The sequence below is a fragment of the Pteropus alecto genome, unplaced genomic scaffold, assembly GCF_000325575.1.
Source record: "Pteropus alecto unplaced genomic scaffold, ASM32557v1 scaffold74, whole genome shotgun sequence".
Classification (NCBI taxonomy): domain Eukaryota; kingdom Metazoa; phylum Chordata; class Mammalia; order Chiroptera; family Pteropodidae; genus Pteropus; species Pteropus alecto.
The window spans coordinates 5974965-5987009 of NW_006436291.1; the positions used below are offsets into that span (position 1 = coordinate 5974965).

At 51.1% G+C, this 12045-nt stretch overlaps 1 protein-coding gene across 1 annotated transcript in view; it reads left to right on the plus strand.

Moving 5' to 3' along the window:
• Positions 1-6550, plus strand: part of CPXM2 (carboxypeptidase X, M14 family member 2) — a gene marked incomplete at its 5' end in the record, with an annotated part of 94047 nt that extends 87497 nt beyond the window's left edge. The window contains 3 exons of the mRNA XM_006912874.3: positions 659-798; positions 1741-1840; positions 5227-6550. Coding sequence (XP_006912936.1) covers positions 659-798; positions 1741-1840; positions 5227-5480 — 494 coding nt within the window. The remainder of the gene's footprint in view (positions 1-658; positions 799-1740; positions 1841-5226) is intronic.
• Positions 6551-12045: the final 5495 nt, after the last annotated feature.

Genomic DNA, 12045 nt, shown 5'->3' on the forward strand with positions numbered 1-12045 from the left:
TGCGTTGTTAGATTGAAGGGGGGCCTCGGCCCCCGCCCCTGGGTTCAAACCCCGACTCTCCCTCTTTCCAGACACAGGATTCTGGACGCGTTTCTGAACCGTTCTCTGCCTCGATTTCCTTATTCGTGAAATTGCGCTGTGCCGTCTGCCTCTCTGCTGGGTTCGCACAGGAGGTTTAGCGAGCTAATGCATGCAGAGTGCGGGGGCCTGGTGTCCGTTAGGCTCTCCGGCAGGGGTGGTCTGGATAGCTGGGTTTACGGGTTCGAGTAGAAAACTTATAGCGCTATAGCCGAGAACAGCATAACTGTACAGATAAAGTTAATCAAACACTACAAATCCATGCTGTAATTAACTACACTCTTATTCTAAAAGTCTAATAGGAGGATTTTACCTAAAAAGCGCTTCTTTCAGTCCCTCCTTTTGTCGGAGATGCCCTTGTATGTGCCCGTCTTCCCCCTACACCCTCCAAACTGCATCCTCGCCCTCTCTCAACTCCCCCACCCCCTTCCTCAACGCTCGCCCTACTTTTTTATCTATAGCAGACACTTGACGCCTCCTTCCAATGAGATCTCTGAATCCCGCTCTTGAACGTTCTCGAATGTCTCCCAGTGCCGCGTCGAGCCTCGGTCAGTTACATGTTTTCCGGTTGGCTTGGCAGGTCTCAACGATTTCAGCTACCTTCACACAAACTGCTTCGAGCTGTCCATCTACGTGGGCTGTGACAAATACCCTCACGAGAGCGAGCTGCCCGAGGAATGGGAGAATAATCGGGAGTCTTTAATCGTGTTCATGGAACAGGTAGGCACGGACACGCAGCTGCGTTAGGGCCTAGCTAAGGAGCACAGTCCTGTAGGTGGCTGGAAGCGAGGAATCGAATTAGTGCTCAGGCTGTGGGCTTCGTCCTGGGCCGCCGTTGACCCGGGCCGGCCGCCACAGTGCGGGAAGGAACCACTGTCGGTTTGCACTTGACTGGACCCAAGAAAGTGAACTCTAAGTCAATGTCGATTGCTCTCACTGGTTCATGGTGCATGAGACTAGTTCGGGAGGTTTTCAGATGCTGCCCTGTGGGGAGGTGGGTGACATGTGTCTGAGTCAACGTGCCCAGGCCCCTTGTATTAGCCTGCTCATGCTGCAAATATACAGGCTGAGGGACCTACACAACAGAAATCACAGTTCTGGAAGCTGAAAGTCCAAGATCAAGGTGTCGGCAGGTTGGTTTCACTCCTTGGCTCGCGGCCGGCCACCTTCTCACTCGGTCTTCCTCCTGTGGGCGTGCACGGCCTGTGTCTCTGTATGCCCCAGTTTCCTCTCCTTCTAAGTACACCGGCCAGATTGGATCCAGGCCCACTCTAATGACCTCGTTTTAACTTCATCACCTCTCCAAATGTAGTCACGTTCCAAGGTGCTGGGTTTAGGACTTCAACATATGAATAGGTGACGAGTCACTGCTGCAGGAGGCAGGGTGTCACCTGGAGCAGTTCCAACGAGGGCCCGCTGAGGTTCTGCTCACAGCCAGGGAGGAAGGAAGCCCTGCTACATACGCTGGGAAGGTCGTGGCTTCCCTTCCCCTGCGCTCAAGGTCATGCCCATCTTGTAGCACCGAATAAACCAGTTCAAGCGTAGTGCTAACACGAACCAAATAGCACACATGCCCCACTCAGTAAGGAGCAGACTAGCTGGAAACCAGAGGCGGGGCCAGTTGGCGAGCTCACCCTGCGTCTCGTCATGTTCGCCCGGCAGGTCCATCGTGGCATCAAAGGCATCGTGAAGGATTTACATGGAAAAGGAATTCCCGGTGCCGTGATCGCCGTAGAAGGTGTCAGCCACGACATCCGAACAGGTACCTGTGCATAGACAACGTGCATTTTCCCGAAGCGTTTGAATGGATGAGTGGACGCTACATGGTGTTTCCACGAGTGGCTGAGCTGGGGTTTGAGCCAGCTCAAATCTCAATGCAGTGCCCCTCCCTTTTCCCCATGCCGTTCCTCCTAAAGGCCAGAAGGGGCCCTTCCACCCAAAACTGCTCTCACGCTGAGCTAACAGACCTTGTCCTCCAGCAAACGGCTCCAGTCTGACTTGCGTGGAAACAGAGACCGTGAGGTACTAGGGCAGGGCGAGGCTGGGATTCAGACCCGGCCATGTGCTCTCCGATGCCAGGCTGCCTGCCCACATGCCTGGTCCAGAAGCCAATTATTATTTTTAAATGGGTGAAATGTTATCTCAAATGCCGGTACGTGGTGGACTGCCATGTGACACTCCGAGTCACGTTCTTTCCTCCCATTGGCCTATTTCTTTGACGATATTTTCGCACTGTGTAGCATGGAATTTGGGACATGTCAGCCCCTCACAGACACTCATTGATTCGTCGTTCATTCATTCATTCCTTGATTAATTCAAAACATGCAAACTGCGAATCGATAACGGGCCCGAGACATGTGAGGTGCCGAAGGTCATTACTAATGAAAGAGGCTGTTTGATCTGCTCTGCGTAGGACAGTGTTTTAAACATTGATGATGAGCCCCTTCAGAAGAGTGATTCATAAAGGAGCCTGGAACATTCTTTGGACTTATTAGTGCCTTGTACACATGGTGAGAAAACAGGGTTTTAAAAGGGCCTGGAAATAAAAAGCTTCCAGGGCCCCACAAGCTGGCAGAGAGTCCTTTGCTTAATGAGCTCTGAATTTCAAGCCCCTGTGATCAGGAGACTATTTCAACGAGCTAATGGGAAACGCGTCTCTCTTTGCCTTAGTCTCCCTATAAATAATTTCCCAGCGCGTTTTCATGGCAGATGAATTCCGTACTTCACACATGGCCCCTTATTTGTTTCAGCGTCTCTCGGTGCTAACGTCAGCTCTGAATCTGCCTTGATTCCTGTCTGAGGCGTGTGCGATCTGACAAGTTTTATTTCAGGAGAGATTGTGCGTAAGATAAGCAGGTAGTAAACGGAATTCTAGAGGGAGAGAAGCTGGTGAGAATGCTTTCTACGTGCACGTAAATATGTTGGCCGAGCACCTGGCTCGGAATGCCACGTGAATGTCCTGCGTTTGGTGGACACTAACCTGATCTGCTAACAAATGGACATCCACAGGGGCCCGAGTTGTCCCTTCTGTCCACTGGTGCTGAGCGACGCCAGCTGTGTGTCCTTCCTCTCTGCAGCTCCACGGAACGCTCACCCCCACACAGACCTGATCGCTTAGTGGGACAGCACCCCAGCAGCAGTTAAGACTTAACATGTCCAAATTCTTGGGTTAATAAGACATTCTGATTCCCGTTCGCTTATCTGTCCTCATCCCACTCAGCCTCACCCGCGTTCACTGGGGACACGCCATATGAAGCACCGTTAACTGCTGGAGAGTTAGAGAGAGGCACCCACACCCTGACACAGGGCCAGGGTGGGAAGAGGGGCTCACGGTCTGGGAGGACAGCAGGACACGCGAAGGGCCGGCTCCCTCACGTCTGCCCGGGAGCCTTCGGGGCCCAGAGGGGTGTCTCGAGGGGGAACTGCATTGAGGTGCAGGCCGTCTGATCGCGAGATGAAGACTGCTTAACAGGACTCCTGCCGTCTGAAAAGCCATGGAATGGCGTTGTATGTAGTAGAAAACCTTGCATTTTCACCCAGTGCAGTGCTGAGGCGCCCCGGGGGCCCCTGCCTGTGGGGTGCGCCTGGGCTCTGTGCTGAATCCTGTGCAGTCAGGGGCCGATGGACGCGTGGCAGACGGTTGCCAACGCCTTCCGTTTCCCTTCTTGTGCCCACGGCGTGGCGTGAGGTGTCTCGGATGAATAACGACTGTAATGTGAATTTAAACATGACGTTTCCAAGTGTTACCGTGTCTCCATGGGGGATACGCACGTACGCACGCGTGCGCGCACGCATACACATGCACACATACACGCATACACGGTTTTCTTCCATCCCTGATGTTTGTTGAGATGAAGACACCTTTCTCAGGTCTACGTAGCACTTTCTCAAATCCCGCCTTTGCTTTACGTAGCACCAAAGCTGTAGACCAGGCAGGACATGCAGATCGTTATAAGAACCGACCCTGGCACGGGGGGACCTGCCAGGTACTAGCGGTGTGACCTGGTGCAGGACTTTACGCCGCCCTGGATGTCAGATTACTTATGTGGGACAGGGGACAATCGTAGGACCCACATCAGAGTTTTTCCTGGAGAGTCAGTGAGTCGGTGCTGGCCTGCCGTGTGCTCTGTCCTGTGTGGGGGTCGCTGTGTCAGAGAACCGACCCTGGCACGGGGGGACCTGCCAGGTACTAGCGGTGTGACCTGGTGCAGGACTTTACGCCGCCCTGGATGTCAGATTACTTATGTGGGACAGGGGACAATCGTAGGACCCACATCAGAGTTTTTCCTGGAGAGTCAGTGAGTCGGTGCTGGCCTGCCGTGTGCTCTGTCCTGTGTGGGGGTCGCTGTGTCTCCTTTTCTGTCTTGCAGGCTCTTGAATGTCAGGGCTCTGTTCTCGGCAGGTTGTAGGCTCCTGGCAAGGTGTGGCCTTGGCCTAGACCCCGCTTTAAGTAAGAAGGATCTAGCCTAGAGCTAAGGATGGACACGAAGCCCATTAGGCGCTTGTTGGGTGACTGACCGGTGGCGCAGCCAGGTACAGGGGGTTCAGCCTTGCAGCACCCATGGGTGACTGCTTCTGCAGCTCCAGGTTTCCCTTGGTCCCCTAGGCCATGGAATAAGGGCCGTGGAATGAGGTGCAGACACAGGGCCTCCTCCCAGGTCATTGCCCCTTGTCCCGTGTCATCCTTCCCTTCTCTTTTCAGAAGTGAGGACCCCCTACCCCTCAATTACTGTCCTATATTTATAGCCATGCTAAGGGAAGCCAGGAAGCCATGCTCTGATAGCTTTTCAAGATGGCATTTTGTGGTGAGGGCACACCGTTTGAAAATTCAAATTCCTACCGAATGGGACGTATTGTCACAGAGGAAGGAGTGTCGATTATTTCTCCATCTCTGCTCATGTGTATTAACACTGTGGGAAGTCTACACCCCAAACCTCTGTCTGTTAAAACCATTGAGGGGGCTTCCGCAGAAGAAAGCATCTTGGCATCCAAAATGCACGAAGAATTTGCATCTGCAGGGGCTCAGATTCCACACGGCCTGCCCTGAGTCTCTTTCTGGCTGGGAGGCTGGTGGTCTCGGAATAACAGGGCTGGTAGTGTCTGCATTGGACAAAAACTGCTCTGAACGGCTGTCCTTTCTTTTCACAGCCAGCGATGGGGATTACTGGCGCCTCCTGAACCCTGGGGAGTATGTGGTCACAGCCAAGGCGGAAGGTTTCACCTCGTCCACCAAGACCTGCATGGTCGGCTACGACATGGGGGCCACGCAGTGCGACTTCACACTCGGCAAAACCAACCTGGCCAGGATCAGAGAGATCATGGAGAGGTTCGGGAAGCAGCCCGTCAGCCTGCCAGCCAGGCGGCCGAAGCTGCGGGGGCGGAAGAGGAGACAGCGTGGGTGACCGCCCGACACTGGAGACCCATCCCAGACCCCTGCAAGTTAAACCACTCCCATCATAGCTCCATAGAGGACTCACTCCTTGTTGTTTGCTCTGTAATTCAGGAGGCCTGGGAGGATGTGGGGGCCGCGAGGCGGGTCCCGAGGGGAGGGCTGCAGGCTTAGGGTATTTTCTTTTGTTCCCACGGAGCCAAGTAACTTGGGCAGAGCGGCAGAGAAAGGCTGGTGGGGAGGAGGGAACTCAGCAAGTCAGTAGAATCGGAGGTGGGCCTTGCCTGCTCAGGGCCTGCAGGCTACACGCGGTGCTTCCCCTGCTCGCCTGACAGCAAGAGTTCCCCGTGGGTTTGCCACGTGCACGGCTGGACTGCAGCATTCCCGGGGCCCTGCTGTTCCAAATGTCACGATTCAAGATGCTCCCGGGCGTTCGAAGAGGATCCACCCTCTCTGGCCCCAGACATCTCAAGCTGCTTCAGATAAATTCTGTGACAATAGAGATGTCACCAAGTGAGCGTCAGTCAGCCTCTTGAGTCAGTTTCGTTTCCCTTTCAACAAAGGCTCCGTGCTCATGAAAGGGGAGAAAGTCTGGAATAATTTAAGCGCTCCCTGGGCAGCTAGGCCTGCACGGGGGCTGGTTGCATGTATACCGGGTTTACCGCAAACCTCCCTCCGCCAGATTTCCTGCGGTCTAAGCCGGGGACAGCGGGAGGCGCCAGCCTTCCCAAGGAACCCCACCATTCAGCCCGGCTCCTCTGTGAGCCGCAAGGACTTGAAGAGAGCCTGAAGGAGGCTGACCCGCAGCCCTCGCTCTGCTCCAGACGCCCTCCCTGCACGGACGCGAGACTCCTCAACCAGCCTGACATCGCCGAGCGAGTCGTTTTTGACGTGTGGAATGCCAGACCTTCCGGATTACACTGCGTTTGCTGAAAAGCTCTTAGAATCATCTGCGGAACGTCCGTCTGTTCAGGAGGGGTTATTGAATTATCGTACCAGAAAACAAATTTCTCTCACCTTTTATTAATGTTGCTGCCTCACTGACCTGGGAAGAATAAGGAAAATAAAGAAAGCAAACGGTGAGATGCCTCTAGCGTGTGGTTTTCCTGAGCAGATTCGCCGCTACACCCAGCGTGACCGGGCAGAAAGCGATAGGAACAGGTTCCTCGCAGCCTGTTTCTGCAGCTGAGCTGATTCTGCGGGGCCGTGGAGGCTCTTCCCCCCGCCTGTCTGACCCCGGCCCCGTAAACACAGTCCCAGGTTCACAGCCGAGGCACAAGGAGACCAAGGAATATTAGAGAAAAGTCAGGTCTTTCAGGGCCTTCTGGGGGTGTACAGAGGAGAATGACAGGCCTTTAGGGCCGAGAGGCACCTGCCCATCAACACGTCCCAGGACGGCCCCCGGGTGTCCTCTCGCGGGCCAGCTCTGATTTACCGGTAGTGGGTGCCTGGAGCTCTGTGTTCAGAAGGATTCTGAGCAGAGTCCTGGCCCCGTGGGAAAGGATGCTGCGACGTATCGGCTGTGTGCGCTCTGGGGATGGGAAGGGGCGACAGCAGGGGTGCCTCGAGTTTCCATCCTGGAGCTTGTCCAGTCCCTCTGGACTTAGCGATAGGAACACTGAGGCCCGGGGAGGGACACGACCTGTCCCTCGTGGCCGGGGCAGGACTCAGGGCAGCTCACATTCCACAGCCTTCTGGAAACCAGAACCCGTGCTTGGCCCTGCAGCGGCCCTGGGTCCGTGCCGCTGGGCCTGGCTTCCTTAGGGGCAGATCACGCGCCCCGGCTGTGACGGAAGCTTCAGGAGCCACGGGAGCGGTGCAGAAATCAGAGGGCAGCAGATGGGGACCCCTGTTTGATGAACGCATGCAGGGAAAGTGTTAGCGTAGAGCTGGTGAAACTCGTTCGAAACCCCGAAGGAGCTCCCGGGCCCGATTCTGGTGCTGCTTTGCCGTCAACTCCCCGTCCGCCCGAAACGACCTAGCAGCTGGGTTCTGTCCTGTCTCGTGGCCTCGTTTTGATGTCCGCTTGGTGACGCTCATCAGAAGCGCAGCTCCGTGTCCTCTGCAGCCCGGCCAGCTGTGGTCAGCATCCCACTGGTCTTTCTTGTTATCTAATCTATCATGAGAGCAACCCTGACCGTTGAAAGAAGACAGCATCTTCACTCACACCCACGACGCCTCAGATAATGGACTCTGTCCGCGCCTCGTCCATTTGTCAGCTTCCCAGGGCCTCCTCCGAGCCTCTCTCCGGAGCGCGGCTGCCAGTGAAAAAGAGCGGAAATGTCCGTTGGTCCCCGCAAGCCACAGCTGCTCCACCTCGCTCCCCTCCAGGCCGTTCGGAGCAACACGCGTAAGTGTCCTTGGAGCCAGGAGATCTGGGTGGTGGTCCCCACCCTGCCACTTACTCCCTGCACAGCCCTGGGTACACTGAGTGACCTCTGTGAACCCCAGTCTTCTCATTCGTAGGACAGGCATAGAAGCGGGGCCCACCTCGCACGTCCGTCGTCAGGCTGCAGGTCCTGGGGATTCAGGCAGGTGCCTGGCATGACGCGGGGACCAAGAAGCAGAGAAACAGCTGTTGTTCCCGGCACCGTGCGATATTGCTCGTAACCCTCCCGGCTGCACTGGGTAAATATGATTCCCGTTTTCCAGATGGAGGAACTGAGGCTTGGGACCTGCGTAGATACATGCTGCCCGATCATCTACTTTGACTTGTTAAAGGGGAACCACTCTGACCTACTCCTTGATTTTTCTCTCAAAACCTGAGTTAGCCGGGCGGTGGGGGAAAAAAAGCCTGAGCCGAGGAAAGAATGACAAATCTGCAGAGCTGCAGAAGCAGATTCCCGCCCATGGCGAAGATGTAGCACAATGTCCGCTTCTAATTTGCCATGAATTTTCACGGAAAGTCATGGCTTCCTGTCTGACTCTGCCTCACTCCTCGTTCTCCCCAGGCGTGTGCTCTCGCTGGGCCCAGGGACACAGAAAAAGGCCCCCGGCCTTTGGGCGTCATCCTCATCTGCCTCCGGGAGGTCCAGAGACCCCAGGACGTCAGCATCCGGTTCTGTGCCTTCTGCCAATTCACATACGACACACGGCACAAAGCCGGGGGGTCACTGGGGCAAGAAGAAGGGGGAGACCTTTGAACCTCATGGAGAAAATTTTCATGGCACCCCCAGGCCTGTGGAGGAAGGGAAGAGCCCACCGGTGACTGTACCTCCTCGGGGACGGGGGCGATGGGATGCAGAGGGAAGAGATGGAACTTCGTGGGTCGGTGGCTTGAGTTTGATCCCAGGACTGCCTCTCACCACCTAAGTGATGTTGAACAAGTCGCCACATCTCTGAGATTTATCTCCCCGTCTCTAAAATGGGCACGGTAAACCCTGCCCTTCGGGCTATTGTGGAGATTCGACGGTAACATATTTTAAATGCTTGGAACCTTCGGCATCAAAAAGATCTGAAAATAAAAATGGGTTGTTTTTAGAGAAAAGTATAGCTACTTTAGAAAACAGCCTGGCAGTTTCTCCAAATAGTAAACACGGTTACCATGGGACCCAGCAATTCCATCCCAGGTATCTACCTACCCAAGAGAAGTGAACATACACCTCGTTGACACAGAACTTGAACATGCACAGCAACATTATTCATAGTGGCCAGGAAGTTGAAGCTACCCAAATGTCCATCACCGGAGGAGCGGATAAATGAAGTTTGGTACATCCATGCAATGGAATATTATTCCACGATGACAGGAAATAAAGCACTGATACAAGTGACAACATGGATGAACTTAGAAAACATTATGCTAAGTGAAAAAAGTCCCAAAAGACCACAGATTGTGTGATTATACGAACCGTCCAGAATAGGCAAATCCATAGAGAGAGAAAATAGATTAGTGGTTGCCTGGGACTTGGGGGGATAGGGAGTTTGGGGGTGGAGGTGACAGCTAAGAGGTATGCAATTTTGTTTGGAGGGTAAAGTCGATTAAAAAAAACACGGCCATGCCTGATTAAATAGGCATCATTTTCAAATGTGACATTCCAGACAAGACTGGTTACATAACCAATTTTTCCATACGAAGTAGGGAGACTCAGTTAGAATTTTCGAATTCAGCTACTAAAACCAAGGGAAATAAAATTTACTTTTCAAGTTTTTCCTTCATGAGCTCCATCATGTCCTGGGATTAACTGACACTTGCGGACAAGTATGCAGGTCTGCAAGGCTACGACTAATTTAATAATAACACTGTTATTAACATGCAACGTATTCATTGTTGTCTTCCACGTATCCTCAAATAAGCATTAAAAAAATTATCAACACAGAAAACACAATTTCCAACACAGAAAACACTGATATTTACAACCCCAAACATCAAAAATTCTTTGAGGTCCTTCATAAGTTTATGAGAATAAAGGTGTCTGGAGACCAAAAAAATCTAAGAAATGTTGCTTTAGCATGAAATACTGTTATGCTAGAAAAAAAAAGAACGTAACAGTTATATCTCTCTATCACTGTTGCTTCTGGTATAGTCCCTACCACTTATAACATCAATTACAATTTTTAACCAAAGTAAATAACTTCTCCTTTATAGAGCGAACAGTGGCATGCTTAATTGAGAACTGCTACCACACAGCAGCATTTTGGCAAATTAGCAGGGCTCATGAATTCATATAACTTTCTATAGCCACATACCTCCCTTAAAGAAACTGTAAAAGTAGCAAAAATATACATGTTCATTAACATGGTCCAAAGCATATAAAAATGAGAAGCAAATGTCTACAAATTCAAAATTATGCTTAGTAATTGACATTTCAGTATTTATCTTGATTAGAAATGATCTATGCACCCAATGATTACTTATTAAATAATGCAATGTGTATCAGTCCAAGGTTTAAATTACTTAAAGATCTTGGAAATTATCTTCGAGCTGACACATTACAAAACATAATTACTGTTGAAATATAGAGTTTCTTGGAATAATGATTCAACTTAGTTGAACACAAATTCACATTTTTCACAGCCTTAAAAATTAACTAAGAATAACATTAGCTTATTTGATCAGCAAAGTGAATAAGTTTAGGAAAAAACATACCTAGTAGAATAAAATGTAGCTCCCATTACATATAGCACTAATAAATTAGAGAAAACAGATGTTTCTATTCAATCAAAGTTATTAAACTAAAAAGAAGTTATTAAGCTAGTCTCATTTGCCAAAGATTTACCTTAATTATATAGATTTCTAAAATGCTTCTAAGTTAGATTTGGCTAACACATTTAAAGTATTAGAAGTTTAATGTCTTTATTTTCTGATAATTTTAGGAAATAATTTCTTTAAGTGTTTAATGATTTCCATACACCAACCAGAACCTGTTTCTTTAATTTAAGAGACTTTGTAATTTAATTGATTAACGCCCTCTGGAGATAGGAAAACAAGCACACAATGAAAGGCAGAGGTCTTTCTGAATGACGGACACGTGGACGTAGGTATCCATAGAAAGTTCATAGCTTCGACCCCACCATTTTTGGTTGCCGTTCACGAAAACACACGTCCAAATATCAACTGTCTGTTTCTTTTCCTGGTAGGCGCAACATTCTTACTTGATTTGAGCTCCAAATAGATGGACAAACAAAAGACATCTTACAGATGAGCTCTTATTCTCAACAGCCAGCATGGCCTCCTGGCCACAGCGCAACCCTCTAGCTTCGGGGTTCACTATGCAGAGCCCAAGCGGCTGGGAACAGCCCCCCCCACACACACACCAAGAAGTGATGCACGTGAGCGTGTAAATACTCTGACTCCCTGGATCCCTCATCAAGACATTTCTGAGTTGACCCTACACTGTTCCCAGAACTTGGGACTGGTCCAAGTTGCCCTTTGTGGGACTTGGCTAATATCACGTCTTCGCTTAGGTTCCTCCCTTCCTGATCACCGACCCCACGCCAGGTTTTCCCGGACTTGCTTCCCAATCAATCCCTTCACACAAACCCTCATCGCGGAAGCCTCATCCCAGAAGGGATATTAGGGTCTACTCTATTATAGATCCTAATATATTAGGGTAGACCCTCATACCCTCTTCTTGTTTAATAACCGAACCCAGGGAATATTCAGGGGTTATCGTCAAGGGTTAACAATATGGACAAGGAAAGGCTCCGTCTCTGAACTGTCCTGCGGGTAAGGGCGGTGCCATGTTTATAAGTTCCGGATAATGAAATGTGAGACTTCTAGAAAGTGGTCATCAAAGGAGGGTGTTCTTTTGTTCTTTTTCCTTTCTCCTTCTGTCAACTTGGAACAGAGACACAGAGGCTGGTGCTCCAGCATCCATCTTTGATGCCGACCTCGAAGATGGAAACCGAGCATCGAGAAAGGCACAGCCTGGGTTCTGGAGACACCAAAGTGCCACCCCATCAGTCCCAGCTCTTTTCCTCTGGATGTTTCGACCTTGGTTATTCGGGGGGCGGGGGGAAGTGGGGAGGAGGTTTGGTTATCTGCAGCAGATCTTCATCCTGAGTAACACAAGGCTCCACTTCAGGTCACTGCGATACAAAAGTTAGCATCTCCAACCCGTCAGCTACACAGAACTCAA